We start from the raw sequence: 14921 nt of genomic DNA on the forward strand, positions 1-14921 counted from the left end.
TCGGGTGGAAAGGGAGGGGGCATCTCCCTCAGAAGGACCCTTTTAATTTCAGGAAGACCCCCTTAAGTTCCGATAACCGCAGGACCCCCCCCCACCCCCAGCCTCTTTCCCCCAACACCACAGTCCCCCATTGGCCAAGCAGATTGGCTCGCAGCTCTCGAAGGCAGGTCTCCTTTCCAAGTGAAGAACAGAAGTCCGTCGGCAGCCATTTAATGTTCGCTGGAGCTTGAAATATCTGCCGGACTGGCAGTATCGTAGAGGATAAACCTCCGCCATCCCAATACGTCCTGGCCCATGTTGCATTTCCGTGTTGTCGTCTTCTTTTAAATTTCCAACAATTGTGAATTTTTTTTCTTTTTATCCCTGGACTGCAGTGCGGATAAAGGTGTTGTTGGGTTAATAGTTTTCAAGATGGGATGTATTTTATTTCCTTTCTCCCCCCAAATAGTTGTACGAGAATTGGCGACCCAATCAACCCGACAGTTTCTTCAACAGTGGCGAAGATTGTGTTGTCATGATATGGCATGAAAGCGGCCAGTGGAATGATGTCCCGTGTAATTATCATCTGCCTTACACGTGCAAGAAGGGGACAGGTAAGATTGACACCCTTTCCACAAAGAACAAATAACAAAGAAAAGTACAGCACTGTGCCGACCATGCTGCCTGTCTAAACTAAAATCTTCTACACCTTCTGGTTCCGTATCCCTCTATTCCCATCCTATTCATGTATTTGTCAAGATGCCCCTTAAACGTCACTATTGTCCCTGCTTCCACCACCTCCTCCGGCAGTGAATTCCAGGCACCCACTACCCTCTGTGTAAAAAAGCTTGCCTCGTACATCTCCTCTAAACCTTGTCCCTCGCACCTTAAACCTATGCCCCCTAGTAATTGACCCCTCTACCCTGGGTCCATCCACCACCAACACACAGTAGCAGCCATGTGAACCATTCACTGCAAGAATTCACCAAGGCTCCTTAAGCAGCACCTTCCAAACCCATGGCCACTACCATCTTGAAGGACAAGGGCAGCAGATACCTGGGAACACTGCCTTCTGGAAGTTCCCCTCCAAGTCACTCGCCATCCTGACTTGGAAATATATCACCGTTCCTTCACTGTCACTGGGTCAAATTCCTGGAACTCCTTCCCTAACAGCACAGTAGGTGTACATACACCACATGGACGGCAGCGGTTCAAGAAGGCAGCTCACCACCATCTTCTCATGGGCCATGAGGGATGGGCAACAAATGCCTTTTAATAATTTTTTTTAATGATGCACAAGAAATAGGAGCTGGGGCTGGCCATTCGGCCCCTCAAGCCTGCTCTATTATTCAATAAGATCCTGGCTGATCTGATTGTGACCTCACTACCCCCCCCCCCCTCATAACCATTGACCCCCTTGTCAATAAAAAAATATATCAAACTCAGCCTTGAATATTTCAATGACATGACCCCTCTGCCCTTTGGGGAAGAGGATTCCATAAACTGCCGATTTACTGAGAGAAATAAACAATCCTCTAAATCTTAACTGGGAAGCCCTTAGTTCTGAACACCCCCAAAGAGGAAACATCCTTTCCACCCTGTCAAATCTCTCAGAACCTTATGTTTCAGTAAGATAACCTCTCAATCATTAAAGCGCCAATGAATACTGGGCCAACCTATTCAACCTTTCCACATAAATTAACATCTTTATCCAGAAATGCATCAAATGGGGAATCACTCTCCACTGTGTCTCGCTGTCTCCTTGTCCGGAAGGTCCATGTCAGGTTCATTCTGGAGATTATAGCTCAACTTCAAATGCTGTAGAATTGGATTTAATAAGTCATGGTGTAAATTTCACTTTCTGGTGGCAGGCTATCAAACAAAACGTCATGTTAAATCTGTACAGTGCTTTGAAAGTTTGGGCATGGGGACCTTTATTCCTGGCTACCAGATCATTACCATTCCCTAGGAGATACCTATAATAATAGTAATAATCACAAGTAAGCTTACATTAACACTGCAATGAAGTTACTGTGAAAAGCACCTAGTCGCCACACTCCAGCGCCTGTTCGGGTACACAGACGGAGAATTCAGAATGTCCAATTCACCTAACAAGCACGTCTTTCGGGACTTGTGGGAGGAAACTGGAGCACCCGGAGGAAACCCACGCAGACACTGGGAGAACGTGGAGACTCCACACAGACAGTGACCCCAGCCATGAATCGAACCCGGGTCCCTGGTGCTGTGAAGCAACAGTGCTAACCACTGTGCTACTGTGCCTGTACAGACCTGAGCAGGGTAAAATAATATTCGGCTATCGTTAATGTTATCCGACCTGCGATTCCAGGGCAAAATGAGCCTGGGGTTCACTATATCGTCCACGGTTCATGAACTGTTGAATTAGGAGTCGGGGATAAATATGGGAATGGCCACATTTAATAATGCAAACACTTGGATGCTGATGGCTCAGGTGGACCTGAACACCTTTCTCATTCTCCATGTTATTTTTGAAATTATAGGAGAGAAATAAAGTATGGAAAAATTCAGTCACTTTTCAGAAACCCCACACTTGACTCAGGTCAGAACCTAATGCCCCCCACAAGGTGTGCTTGATGGCAGGAGGGAGGCATTTAGTCAGACAGGTGGGTAACCGGTGGAGATTTGGTCGCTTTCCCACCTCTGTTCCAATTGAATCTGGAGTGTGAAGGTTTATGGACGACCATTAATGTCCTTATAAGGGCCTCATCCCATTGCTGCTGGAATTCGGCCAGTGGTGGATGGAGGGCCCACCATGCAGGAATCCTGAAAAGCAAACCCGGCCATAGTTGCTCAAAGACACTCAGTGCCTGCTTGAGGGACAGGGCTTCAAGTGTGGGGAGTTGGCACTGCGAGCCAACTCCCTGTCCTTGTTGCTAACCACCATGCCACAATCATTCCCTGTGGCCTGGGCCCCTCGGAGGTCCTGGGCCTCAAGTGTCTGAATTGCCAACAGCTGCCACCATTCTCTCAGGGGCGATGCCAATCAATAGACAGTTTCTCGGGGGGAGCGGGGGGATGATTTCTGCCCCTGGGGTCCCTGATCCCAGGGAGAGTTTGCCACTGCCCAGTTGAGCACCATTGGCACTTAGTTCAGCAGGCCTTCCTGCACTGAGGCAATGTAGGGCTCTCGCTGGCTCTCCGACCAGTGGGTAAGACCTCTGATGCCTCCATTAATTACCGCCCAGAGTCTCACTCAATGGGGTCACAGATCAAAGACCTAATTGCAACTGATACACAACTCCCTCACCTTTTCAATCAGCTTCTGTGGGTGATTAGCACGCACAGAACCATACCCCATCACAAAGACAAAAGTTGGAAGTGGTACTTGAAAATAAAGTAGAAATTAAATAAATGTATGAATCTCTAATAGGTCAGGCAATTTCATGTTCAAAGATGACCAGATTCTCTTATTGAAATGTTTACATGGTACTTTATCCGAGGCGGCATATTGGCACTGCTGCCTCACAGTGCCAGAGACCTGGGTTCCATTCGGCCTTGGATGACTGTGTGGAGTTTGCACATTCTCCATGTGTCTGCTTGGGTTTCCTCCTGATGCTCCGGTTTCCTCCCACAGTCCAAATAGGTGCAGGTTGGATGGATTGGACATGATCAATATTACGGTGATAGGACGGGGAAGTGGGCTTATGTTTGTGTGGTGATGTGCATCAATGTAAATGCATGTAGGCTAACTAGACACTAGTGGGAGCACCAGAAACATCTCACACACACACACACACTCAACCAATAGATCAGTTATATAGGACGCGACCAATGGACATTCACGATGCACACGGAGGTGACACGACCACAGGTGGGCATTACACCAACCCATATATAAAGGACACCACACACATGATCTGCCTCTTTCCAATGGAGACAGTCAGTGAGTAGAGGGTTGATTCAATATTACACCCACCAGGTGGATTGCAGCAACTGGTTAGTCAGTCTGGGTAGCTATAGTACGATTAGCAGTAGTGTCGAGCCCGAGTAATAGAAGTGTAAATAGTTTAATAAACGTGTTGAAGTTATCTCCACGTCTGAACCTTCCTTTGTCAAGTGCACCACAAGGAAGCCGCTTATGTTACACCTACAACGTAACAAATCATGGTACCAGGTCTGAACTGTTTCAATCCAGATAGCCATACCTCAGCGTACAGTGACAACTAGCAACGATACCCAGGCAAGATGTTCGAGATCCTGGTTCTGCAGCAGCTCCAGTGCCACGGCGACCTCCGCGAAAACTGGCGGGCATTCCGGCAAAAGTTTGAAATCTTCCTGGTGGCAGCCGAACTAGAAGACGTGGCCGATGCTGAAAAAACAGAGCTTCTCCTCACCATCGCCGGTGCCAGAGCAGAAGAAATCTTTTAAAAATTCAATTTCTCCAAGGGGCAAAACAGGAGCGACTTCCAGGCAGTCCTGGACAAATTCGGCAAATACTGTGAGGAAAACACACTCCAACCAGCAGGAAAAGGTAAGAGAAAGCACCAGTACTCACCTCGAGGCCGAGATCCCGGAGCAGAGAATGATTTTGGTCGGTGGCCATCTTTCTAAAGGATCTGCACTTGCACAGTTGCGCGAGAAGCGCGCAGAACGGGAAGGTCTGTTTGCACATGCGCGAGACGCCGGGCATACGCAATCACGAAAACTGCCATCGGTAAAGGAACAGCAATTTGCGCATGCGCAACCGCTTCCTACACGCTACGTCACATGCGTCATGACATCAGAGGCCCCGGACCACGCCCATTTAAAGGGGAAACGTCCCAAATCAAAGAAAAACTCTTTTAAAGCTGTAAAACAACCTTCGTTCACCTGGAATGACAGCACAATGACTCAAATTGAACCAGGAAATGAAATTAACCTCCGAAGAAACCTGCAACAAGCAGTTACCTACGCCCAAACCGATGATTCCGACCTTGAATACTTCGATACCGACCTTTACATTTTCTCTGGACCTCGCGAGCCCAATGCCAGCTCCGACGCAAACAGTGATGATATGGTCCTAGAAGACTACGACTCGGACGAACCTTTCACCTTGGGAGGCTACCCCAGTACCAAATCCGAACCGCAACTAGACGTGGTGCACATTGGCGACCCCCGTATTGCATCCGACGGAGACGCGGATTCATTCTTCGAATTTGAGGATCTTCAGCCCAGCAGATATGACATCCCAACTCCGTGAGTGTAGGATGATGCCGCAGCCTGAAACCAAGAGACAGAGAGCGGTACAAGCCCACAGAGAGCGGCCTGCTGCCACACACAGCGTGGTCCATGCACCGCTCAGGGTTCCTGACTCTACGAAAGAAGACACGCAAGACTCCACACCGCAGAACTTGCACGAACAAGAAGTGACTCCAGTGTCACAAGCCTCCACAGCGAGCTCGTGGACAGACTCCACGATGGAAGAAACGCAAGACTCCAGAGCGCAGTCCTTGCAGGAACAAGACCATGAGGGTCTAGCAACCTTCTCTGACCAACTAGCGGCAGACGATGCAAGTCTGCCATGCTCAAGTAAACAGCAAGAAGACTATGAACGTCTACCACACTCCAGTGCACAGCAGGACGACCATGACGGTCTATCATGCTACAGTGAAGAACAAAGCGACGATGACAGTCCAAGCCCAAATGAAGGACAACAAGACAATGACCAATCCACCCACATTGTTTGCACCACCAGATGAAGACTGACAATTTACCAAACCCAAGTGGACAACAAGCAGCTACTGAGGATCTACCCACGGTATGTGAGACGAGTGACGACAGCATTCCACTTCCCATGCAAATTGTGCAAAGTGACAGACAGTGTGTACAGAGGCACTCCACAATCACTGTGAGACCACTGGTGACTCCGGTGACACCATGATACTTCCACCCTCAATAGCTCAAACCTCTCCACAAGTCAATGCATTCCTGCATGTTCCGACTCCAGACGTGCAGCTTCAAGAAATCTCAGCTGACTCCAGTGAACCTGCTAAGACTCCGGACAGGGAGCATCAACAAACCAACACTGACTCAGTTAAAACAGACAAGACTCCAGATGGGGAGCAACCAAACGCCGACTCTGATTCACGTAAGCCGGACTTTACTCCAGACAGGGAGTGCCGCAACCTCAGTGATGGCACTCTCAGGGTCACAGCAGATGCCACAACGACAGGAAATGGATCACTTAACAATTACACTGGGTCAGTAATAACAAGCAGCGGCTACAGTCCAAGAGGAATACACCAATATTCACCACAGCTATATCCACACATTTTTTCCACACCAGCAGTGCAGCCAATGACAGCTCATGCTGGACAAACCCAGTATTCAGGCATGCAGCAGCCAGCGGTCTATGCAGCATATTCTCAAACAGGCCAGCACTACGGATTGCCCACTAATGGAATCAAGACCAATCTGAACTACAGACTGGATGCCTTAGTTACAGCCCAGGATTTGTTGCACCCCAGCCTGGCCAGATGGCATATTCCTATCAGATGCAAGGTTCTAGTTTCACCTCATCACCGAGTATTTATGTGAGCAGCAAATCTGTTTCCAAGTTGACAAGCTTCAACGGTTCTCAGCAGGATCACCCTTCCTGCACAGCACGTGGCCAGAACCAGTATGTACAGTCTTATCCAATTTCAACATATTGCACATCCATGACCTCGAATGATACTGTTGATGGTACCTCTTCAACGTCAACACCTTATCAGCTACAAGGTGCCATCCGACAGCACCATCACAAACATCGAAAAAGAAAGGGACTCCAAATCAGACAGCGAAGTAATTTGTCCACTTCTTGGTTCCTGTGGCACAGGGACGTTGATAACCAAGAGAGGCATTTGACCATGATGATTGATGGTTTTTGGACTCACACGAATGATTTGGACTTATTGCTTAATCACTGTTCCCATGACTTGTATATATATACCTTACCTTATCTACCTGTTCTTTGTTCAATTTTCTCAAAGTGTGCAGAAAATATGTAACATAAAGAAAAGGGGGATGTGGTCATGTGCATCAATGTAAATGCATGGAGGCTAGCTAGACACTAGAGGGAGCACCAGAAACATCACACACACACACTCAACCAATAGATCAGTTAGATAGGACGTGACCAATGAACATTCACGATGCACACGAAGGTGACACGACCACAGGAGGGCATTACACCAACCCATATATAAAGGACACCACACACATGATCTGTCTCTTTCCAGTGGAGACAGTCAGTGAGTAGAGACACAGGGTTGATTCAATATTACACCCACCACGTGGAATGCAGCAACTGGTTAGTCAATCTGGGTAGCTATAGTACGATTAGCAGTAGTGTCAAACCCGAGTAATAGAAGTGTAAATAGTTTAATAAACGTGTTGAAGTTATCTCCCCGTCTGAACCTTCCTTTGTCAAGTGCACCACAAGGAAGCCGCTTATGTTACACCTACAACATAACAAATCAGTTTGGTGCAGACTCAATGGGTTGAATGGCCTCCTTCTGCACTTTCATAGAATGGAATTTGCAGTACAGAAGGAGGCCATTCGGCCCATCGAGTCTGCACTGGCTCTTGGAAAGAGCACCCTACCCAAGGTCCACATCTCCACTCTATCCCCATAACCAGTAACCCCACCCAACACTAAGGGCAATTTTGGACACTAAGGGCAATTTAGCACGGCCAATCCACCTAACCTGCACATCTTTGGACTGTGGAAGGAAACCGGATCACCCGGAGGAAACCCACGCGCACACGGGGAGAACGTGCAGACTCCGCACAGACAGTGACCCAAGCCGGGTATCGAACCTGGGACCCTGGAGCTGTGAAGCAATTGCGCTAACCACTATGCTACCGTGCTTCCCAATCTTCCCGGATTCTATGTGTATGGATGCCTACTTTTTTTTAGATCCCACATCAGGAGTGCATCACATGTTTTGAATGACTTCAGAATTCCAACATCACTGTCAGCTAGGTTGACACAACAGCCATTCTGCAGTCAGCAAGACCATGCCATCAGCAGTGTGATGATTGATCAATTGATCACCATTCTTTTTGCGGTGTTAATAAGGGAGGAATGTTTACCGGGACACCAGGACAGCTCCTTACTCTTCTTTTAATAGAGGCTTGGGATTTTTAACATCCAGTTGGTTCAATCTCTCTGCCAATGGATGTTACTTTGACAATACAAGCTGTCCCTCAGGAATGCACGGAGAGTATTCGCAGAGGCAAGAGTGATACCAACTAAGTCATGTTGGACTAAGATAACCCAAATTCCAGTAAAGTATCAACCACTTGTGTTGTTCCAAATGACATTTTACTTTTTCTTCTTTTCTTCAGTTGCTTGTGGTCAACCTCCGGTAGTAGATAATGCCAAAACCTTTGGCAAAAAGAGAGAACGTTTTGAAATTAACTCCTTGGTGCGTTATCAGTGTAAAAATGGCTACTTACAGCGCCATTTTCCCAACATCAAGTGTAAGCCAGATGGGCATTGGGAGCAGCCAAGGATAATGTGCATAGACAGTAAGTAGAAACTCATGCTGGTCTTTGTTTGTCAAATGTGGTTTCTTCTTCCCTCCCCACGCTGACTGTTTTTTCTGGTTGCGCTACTACAAGAAATCTGACAAACCCACTGCTGGAATGATAATATTGTGTCTGGAATGATATGATATGTCTGTCACATAAATTGAACATTTTTGTCAAAGGTTTGGCTTGAATTTGGTCTCCTTAATTCTATCATGGTAAGCAGAGGTTAAAATCAAAAGTAAATCTCAGACGTCGCAGCCGAGTTTAAGCCGAGCCATTGTGAGAACAGTTACTCAGTGGTTTTTGCCGAGTTTCCTTGAGGAAGGAGGCATATCAATCAATTCAAATTCAAACCTGCTTTCTGATTTCCAGCTGTTTGAATTTAACAATTGGCTAAACCCTACTAACCGAATGAGATTAAAGATTCACTATGTAAATAAAAATTGCAACATAGTTTGAGCACAGCGTTGGAAATAATTATTTCCTGCTGGATGAAAAGTTAGCAAAGTTTGGCATTGCTGTTGAAAAAAAGTTCCGTTGTTAATTGGTTGTTTTGCCCCAAATATTTCATTGATATTAAAGCAAAATACTGCGGATGCTGGAAATTTGAAATGAAAACAGACACTGCTGGATAAAACTCAGCAGCTCTGGCAGCATCTGTGGATTGAGAAATAGAATCAGCGTTTTGAGTCCATATGACTCTTCGACAGAACACCACCTTTGTCTTCCTTCCAATCTGCCCTGCCCCTCTTTTCCAACTATATCACTAGTTACATTTCTATTCCTCTTCAGTTCTGTAGAGTGGTCATTTGGGCTGGAAGCGTTAACTCTACGCACGGTTCACCGACTGCGTTGTGACCAGAGCGGATCCGGACGCAGCGGGTGAATGGCGCGAGAGCCCCAAATTGGGCTCTGCACTGGGCGCCGGGCCGATTGCAAATTACCCAACTCGCTCTGTCCGGCGTGATCTGGATCGCCCCCTCGCTGGGCGAGATCCAGATCAGCATATTTAAATGAGCCATGAGCTCACCAGTGCAGAAAATGAGGTAGGTGAGGCCTCCCAGGGGTGTTCCTCAACGGGGCCCAAAGCTCCGTTTGATAGTGGAGTTGTTCTCAGCACTGCAGCGCCAAGAAATACCCCACAATGCACGCCCAAAACGGGATTCTGTTTTTTTGCGCATTAAATCAGGTCCAAAAGTTTTAAAAATATACCTATTTGTGGCAGGTTAGGTGATTGGCCATGATAAAAGCATAGGGTTATGAGGATAGGGCGGAGCAGTGGGCCTAGGTTGAGTGTCCTTTCGGCTGGTCGGTGCAGACTCAATGGGCCAAATGGCATCCTACCGCACTGTCCGGAATCTACGGCCTCCTGCCTCAAATAAAGCATAATTTTAAAATCCTCCTTGAAGGCCTGCACACGGACACAATTAGCACAAGTTTAGAAATGATGAATATTCCAATCTGATAAAATGCCCAATTTTGTCGGCAGGGCCAGCCACCGTGATGTTTTTCAACTAACGCAAAGGATCTCACAAACTCCATTTGTTCCAGGCACAATCGTGCTTGAAATGACTCTTTTGATTTGGCTCAGCTTAGGCAAATTGAGCTCAAGCAGAAATTCCTGCCCAGCGCCAAATGTGCAATTTGGGAGACAAAGCTCAAAGGAAAAATCATAACGGATGCTGTACTTGTGAGGCACGAATGAAATCTTTACGAAAATCTTGACTGAAATATCTATTTCCTTTTACAGCTGCCACATATAACCGCAGGCCTCTGAAGAGGGTTGATACAAGTAGGCCGCATCCTCAATCTGAATCGAATGCTTCACACGGCTCTTACCCTTAAGTGAATATTAAAGGATATAATTCTATTCCAGAACATTTATAATAAGAATAATTTTTATCAGCTAAGAGAGTTGTCTTCCCAGCCAATATATAAAACAACAAAGCAGCCCGAGATCCAATGTTTTTTTTTCTCGATTTCAAGCCCGGCGTTATCACTTAGGTCGAGCTGTTCAGCCTGTCACCGTGTGTTTGGGAAGAGATCCCGAAGATTTTATTCTCGGACAACTATACTTCGTGAGGAATATCACATCGACTTAACATAAACAGCTCCAGGAAAGATGCGGCAACATAGTTTAAAACGATGTTGGCATCTGTAACGCAAACCGAATCAATCACAAATGCAACACAGTCACAGATTCTTTTAAAATTGAGGGGGGGGGGGGGGGGGGGGTGGGTAGAAATAAGGGTTTCTTTTCTGTGAACACAAAAGCAATAGAACAACAGTCCTGATGCTACTCAACTGGGACCATGCAGTGCATGGTGTATTGGGTGTCTTTTATATATTGAGGTACAGAATAGAAATTGGAGTGCTGACGCTCTATCAGATGCACATTCTCCAAATAGGGAGAGCTTAGTGCATGATAATCCTGAGGTGCATAACTGTTGAACTCGAAAGCGAGCAAAAAAAAGAAATGGATCTGATTAATTTTAAAAAGAAATGTGTGGGGGGAAAATTACTTTGACAAAGTATCTCCTTGAACATGTAAAATAAAATATGAACTGTTATGTTTTATCCTGAGTAAAAGAAAGACATAACAGCTTTAAGAATATTTCAGACAAGTGTGAGTGCGTGGGTATGTGTGTGTGTGTGAGTGCTCGTTTTAAGTAAACTGTGAATGTTTGAGAGATCAATTGTGTGCACAGGTAGTAGGAAGGAAGCTTTGCTATTGTTACATTTTAGTTAAATATAAACGAAGGACTGGAATATATGTTAAAAATTTGTGAAAACCGATGATATAATTGACATTCTTTTCCTGCATTATACAGTATAAATTTATTCCGAATCTTAAACTCACATAGAATTTATTGGGTTTTAAAAGGAAATAGCCTCCAATGTCAGCTGTGAAATTGTGGGTTTCCCCCTCCTTTTTTTGGAAAGAAAGCTATCATCTTTCCTTTAAGCTACAGAACATTTATTGTGTTTGTTGTTTGGTTAGACACTGCACTCCTATTTCTTGCATCTGTTTGTGAATCCCAGCCCGGGCTAATCGGATAAATGACTCGATTCCCTGCCAGACTCCGGAATGCCTTGAACAAAATGAGTTTGGGAAGTGTCGACGCAGTTCCCTGTCATCATGGGTTCCATGATACCAAAACTATCCCTAATTTTCCAATCTGAGAGAGGTCACAAAATAGCTGATATCAGAAACAGACTAATGCAGTCTTGAGCTAAGGAGGCAAATGCTGGGGCAGTGTAGAAACAACAATCTGCTGCACCTGACCTTGGCACTGGCACAGAATGCATGAAATAGGAAAGATTCCAAATCACAGCACTGATGTCCCCTTTCCCAAACAACACAAAAATGTTGAGTAAATGGACCGTAATATGTACGTAAGGCTCACAGTGAAGCTTCCTCCTTACATTGTTAGTCCTGAATGTAATCTCTGTAGCACTCTGAATATCAGTTTAGCACTAACTGATTGCTTCTAAGATTTGTTTGGATGTTACAACTAAAGCATCAGCACTAAATGGTTTCGCTTCAAACCAGTGCTAACTGCAGAGTCAGAGTGTGATTTCCCCCCTCTGCAGCAAAGAGGGGTTTACTCCAGTTTGTGATGTTGAGCTGTCACTCCAGATTTATTGTACAATTTCTTAGTGTGGGTGTGGAACTCCAAGCCCTTTGTGCTGACCCCCAACTTGTACTGGAAATGCAGCCCAAGAAGTCAGTGGGGGGAAAGTTAATCCCCATTCACATTATAGTCGGACCCACAGCTGACTTCTGATCTGGAAGCCCCATGATGCTGTGGTCAGTTGCTGGATCAACTTGACACCAACAGCAGAAAAGTCTCTCTTCACTAGTACGGACAAGCCCAGTTTGAAATTAGATATATAATGAGGAACAAAGGCTAGTCAGTGCCCATTCTTGATTGAATTAACATGCTCAGGAGGGGAGAGCAAGAAATAAAGTGAGGAAGATGTAAAATAAATTAATCAATTGTTACACTCATGGGGCGATGGCCATTTATTATCCTGCAGTTTTGTTTTTCTAGGTTTTCTTGAAACTAAAGTATCTGCATCCTGTAAAACCGCAAACTCCTCTTCCATCTCCAATTTTACCTCAATTTTTTTAAATATACTTTACTTTCCCCCAATACTGAGTGTAACACTCCTTTTCAATCGTAGTCCAGTCCCATCTTGTGACGTCTCTGACATCACCTCAAACACTGGATAACATAACCCAGAGGAACAGTAGTTAGAGTCTATTCTGGTGATTAAGGAGGCTGGCAACACATTGCCAAAGCCTCACCAGCAATGCTATCCTGCAATATATCTGACCCATCGTTTAAGCTGTCAGCAGGCTGCAGTCAGGTGTACTCCTGGATAATGCTCCAAATAGAGACAGATTTTCTCTTGGCAATATTTCATTCATATAAGGCCTACCCACTTAAAGGAGCGTTCACCGTCAATCGTTGTTCTATGATGTGAACATGTATGTTCTTAAATCGGAATCATTCAAGTTATCAATTGCCCTCCACTGCTCACCCACCAGCAGTGTGGGTTAGGTAGATGTATTAACTTTGTTACCATATAATAAAACCCTAATCTAACCTTGTGAGATGGAAATCCATCGGTTCATTTAGCACCCTCAGTTTCGCGGTAAGGAGGGAGCTGTATTCAAACAATCATATGGCTATTTATTAAAGATTTATTACACCAATTACAAATTCATAAAAATTGCTTTCGTCACGAGTTGCATCTTTTCTTCGACAAATGCTGAGAGAGAAATGGGTTTGTGCAGATTATTATAAATTGTTTTTGTAAACTCTCAGCGAGCCAGGATTAAGCGCTTCAAAATCTTTGTAGTTGGAGCATTGTATTTGCTGGTAAGAGGAAACTGGTTGTACCCCTGCATGAGAGGATTTGTACCAAACTCTGTATCTGTTTTTGCCATTTTGTAATGTTTTTTTTAAAAAAGCGTAAGCCCAGAAATGTAGGTGTTAAATTGAGCACAGCTATGTATTAATATGAGGAAACCAATCTATTTCTGCATAAATTGAATTGTATACAATAAACTGTATCCCGTGTTACTTCTGCTCTCAACTAAACCAGTGACTTCACAAAATTATTGGAGCTTGGCTGGGGGAGGAGAGAGAGAGAGCGAGAATGTATTTTATTGTGAGCATGTGTGTTATGAGAGTGTGTCAACACAATGGCTTGAACAGTGAAAAATGGTGTGTGTGTGTGTGTGAATAAATCCAATCTGGCACAGAGATGGAAGTTCTGAGTGCTGCTTACCTGCACTGTGTTAATTTAAACTTTGTGACACTGCTAACCCCTCTTGTAATTGTATCACTGTGTTGGAGCACGGTAGCACAGTGGTTAGCAATGTTGCTTCACAGCACCAAGGTCACGGGTTCGATTCCCGCTTGGGTCACTGTCTGTGCGGAGTCCGCACATTCGCCCCATGTGTGCGTGGGTTTCCTCCGGGTGCTCCGGTTTCCTCCCACGGGTCAGAAAGACGTGCTTATTAGGTGAATTGGACATTCTGAATTCTCCCTCGGTGTACCTGAACGGAGTGTGGCGACTAGGGGATTTTCACAGTAGCTTCAATGCAGCGTTGATGTAAGCCTACTTGTGATACTAATAAAGATTATTCATAAAGCTGAGACAAAGAACAGGGGGGCGGGGGTGCATGCAGAAAAAAACTAGCTATGTGTGAATGTGAATCTCTCTGAATTATTTCACTTTTTATATCCTCATTGAATTTCATATTTTGTGCATATGAACATGAATTTAAAGTTAATAAATCTTCACAGGTTGTTGGTCACTTGACTTTCAAAACAAACCGCTTTTTTCAACCAGTGATTGCACTACAATAACTAAATATATTTCAATAACTAAATACTTATCATCGGGAGTTAGAGAAGTTTTTTTTAAACCGAAAACCATAAGGAATAAAAGCAAATATAGGCCAGTAGATTCAATAGAATCATGGTTGATCTTGACCTCAACTCCGTTTTCTCACCATATTTGACTTAAAAGTGGCCTTCAATCGTTAAGATTAGTCACGTTTCCAACGAAGCCATGTGGACACTTAAGGATGTTGATCAGGTGTCACACGCAGGATTAGTTTTTCTGAAAAAGCTTAAGTTTAGGTTGTCTGGGAATGGCGTGCAACGGCAAACTGTTGCGATGGAAGATTCTTCCATAGTTTCACAAAACCATTTTGGAAAGTCGCAATCTAGTTCTGAGGGAACAGGTTCACACCCCCCACATTATTTGCTATCTCATTCCGAGCAGGCATAAGGGACTGAACGCGGTGAGTACTCAAGTGGTTGAGATTGACATCTATTGGGCAAACAAGGGACATTCCTCTTATCTCTGGCTACACCTAATGTGGA

General features: G+C 45.0%; 1 protein-coding gene across 1 annotated transcript in view; it reads left to right on the forward strand.

Moving 5' to 3' along the window:
• LOC140387432 (aggrecan core protein-like) overlaps nt 1-10732 on the forward strand; it is a 143414-nt gene extending 132682 nt beyond the window's left edge. The window contains 3 exon segments of the mRNA XM_072470532.1: nt 449-593; nt 8329-8511; nt 10265-10732. Of these exon segments, the coding sequence (XP_072326633.1) occupies nt 449-593; nt 8329-8511; nt 10265-10359 (423 nt within the window). The 3' untranslated portion in view covers nt 10360-10732.
• Nucleotides 10733-14921: the final 4189 nt, after the last annotated feature.

This window comes from Scyliorhinus torazame, chromosome 12 (assembly GCF_047496885.1).
Source record: "Scyliorhinus torazame isolate Kashiwa2021f chromosome 12, sScyTor2.1, whole genome shotgun sequence".
NCBI classification, from domain to species: domain Eukaryota; kingdom Metazoa; phylum Chordata; class Chondrichthyes; order Carcharhiniformes; family Scyliorhinidae; genus Scyliorhinus; species Scyliorhinus torazame.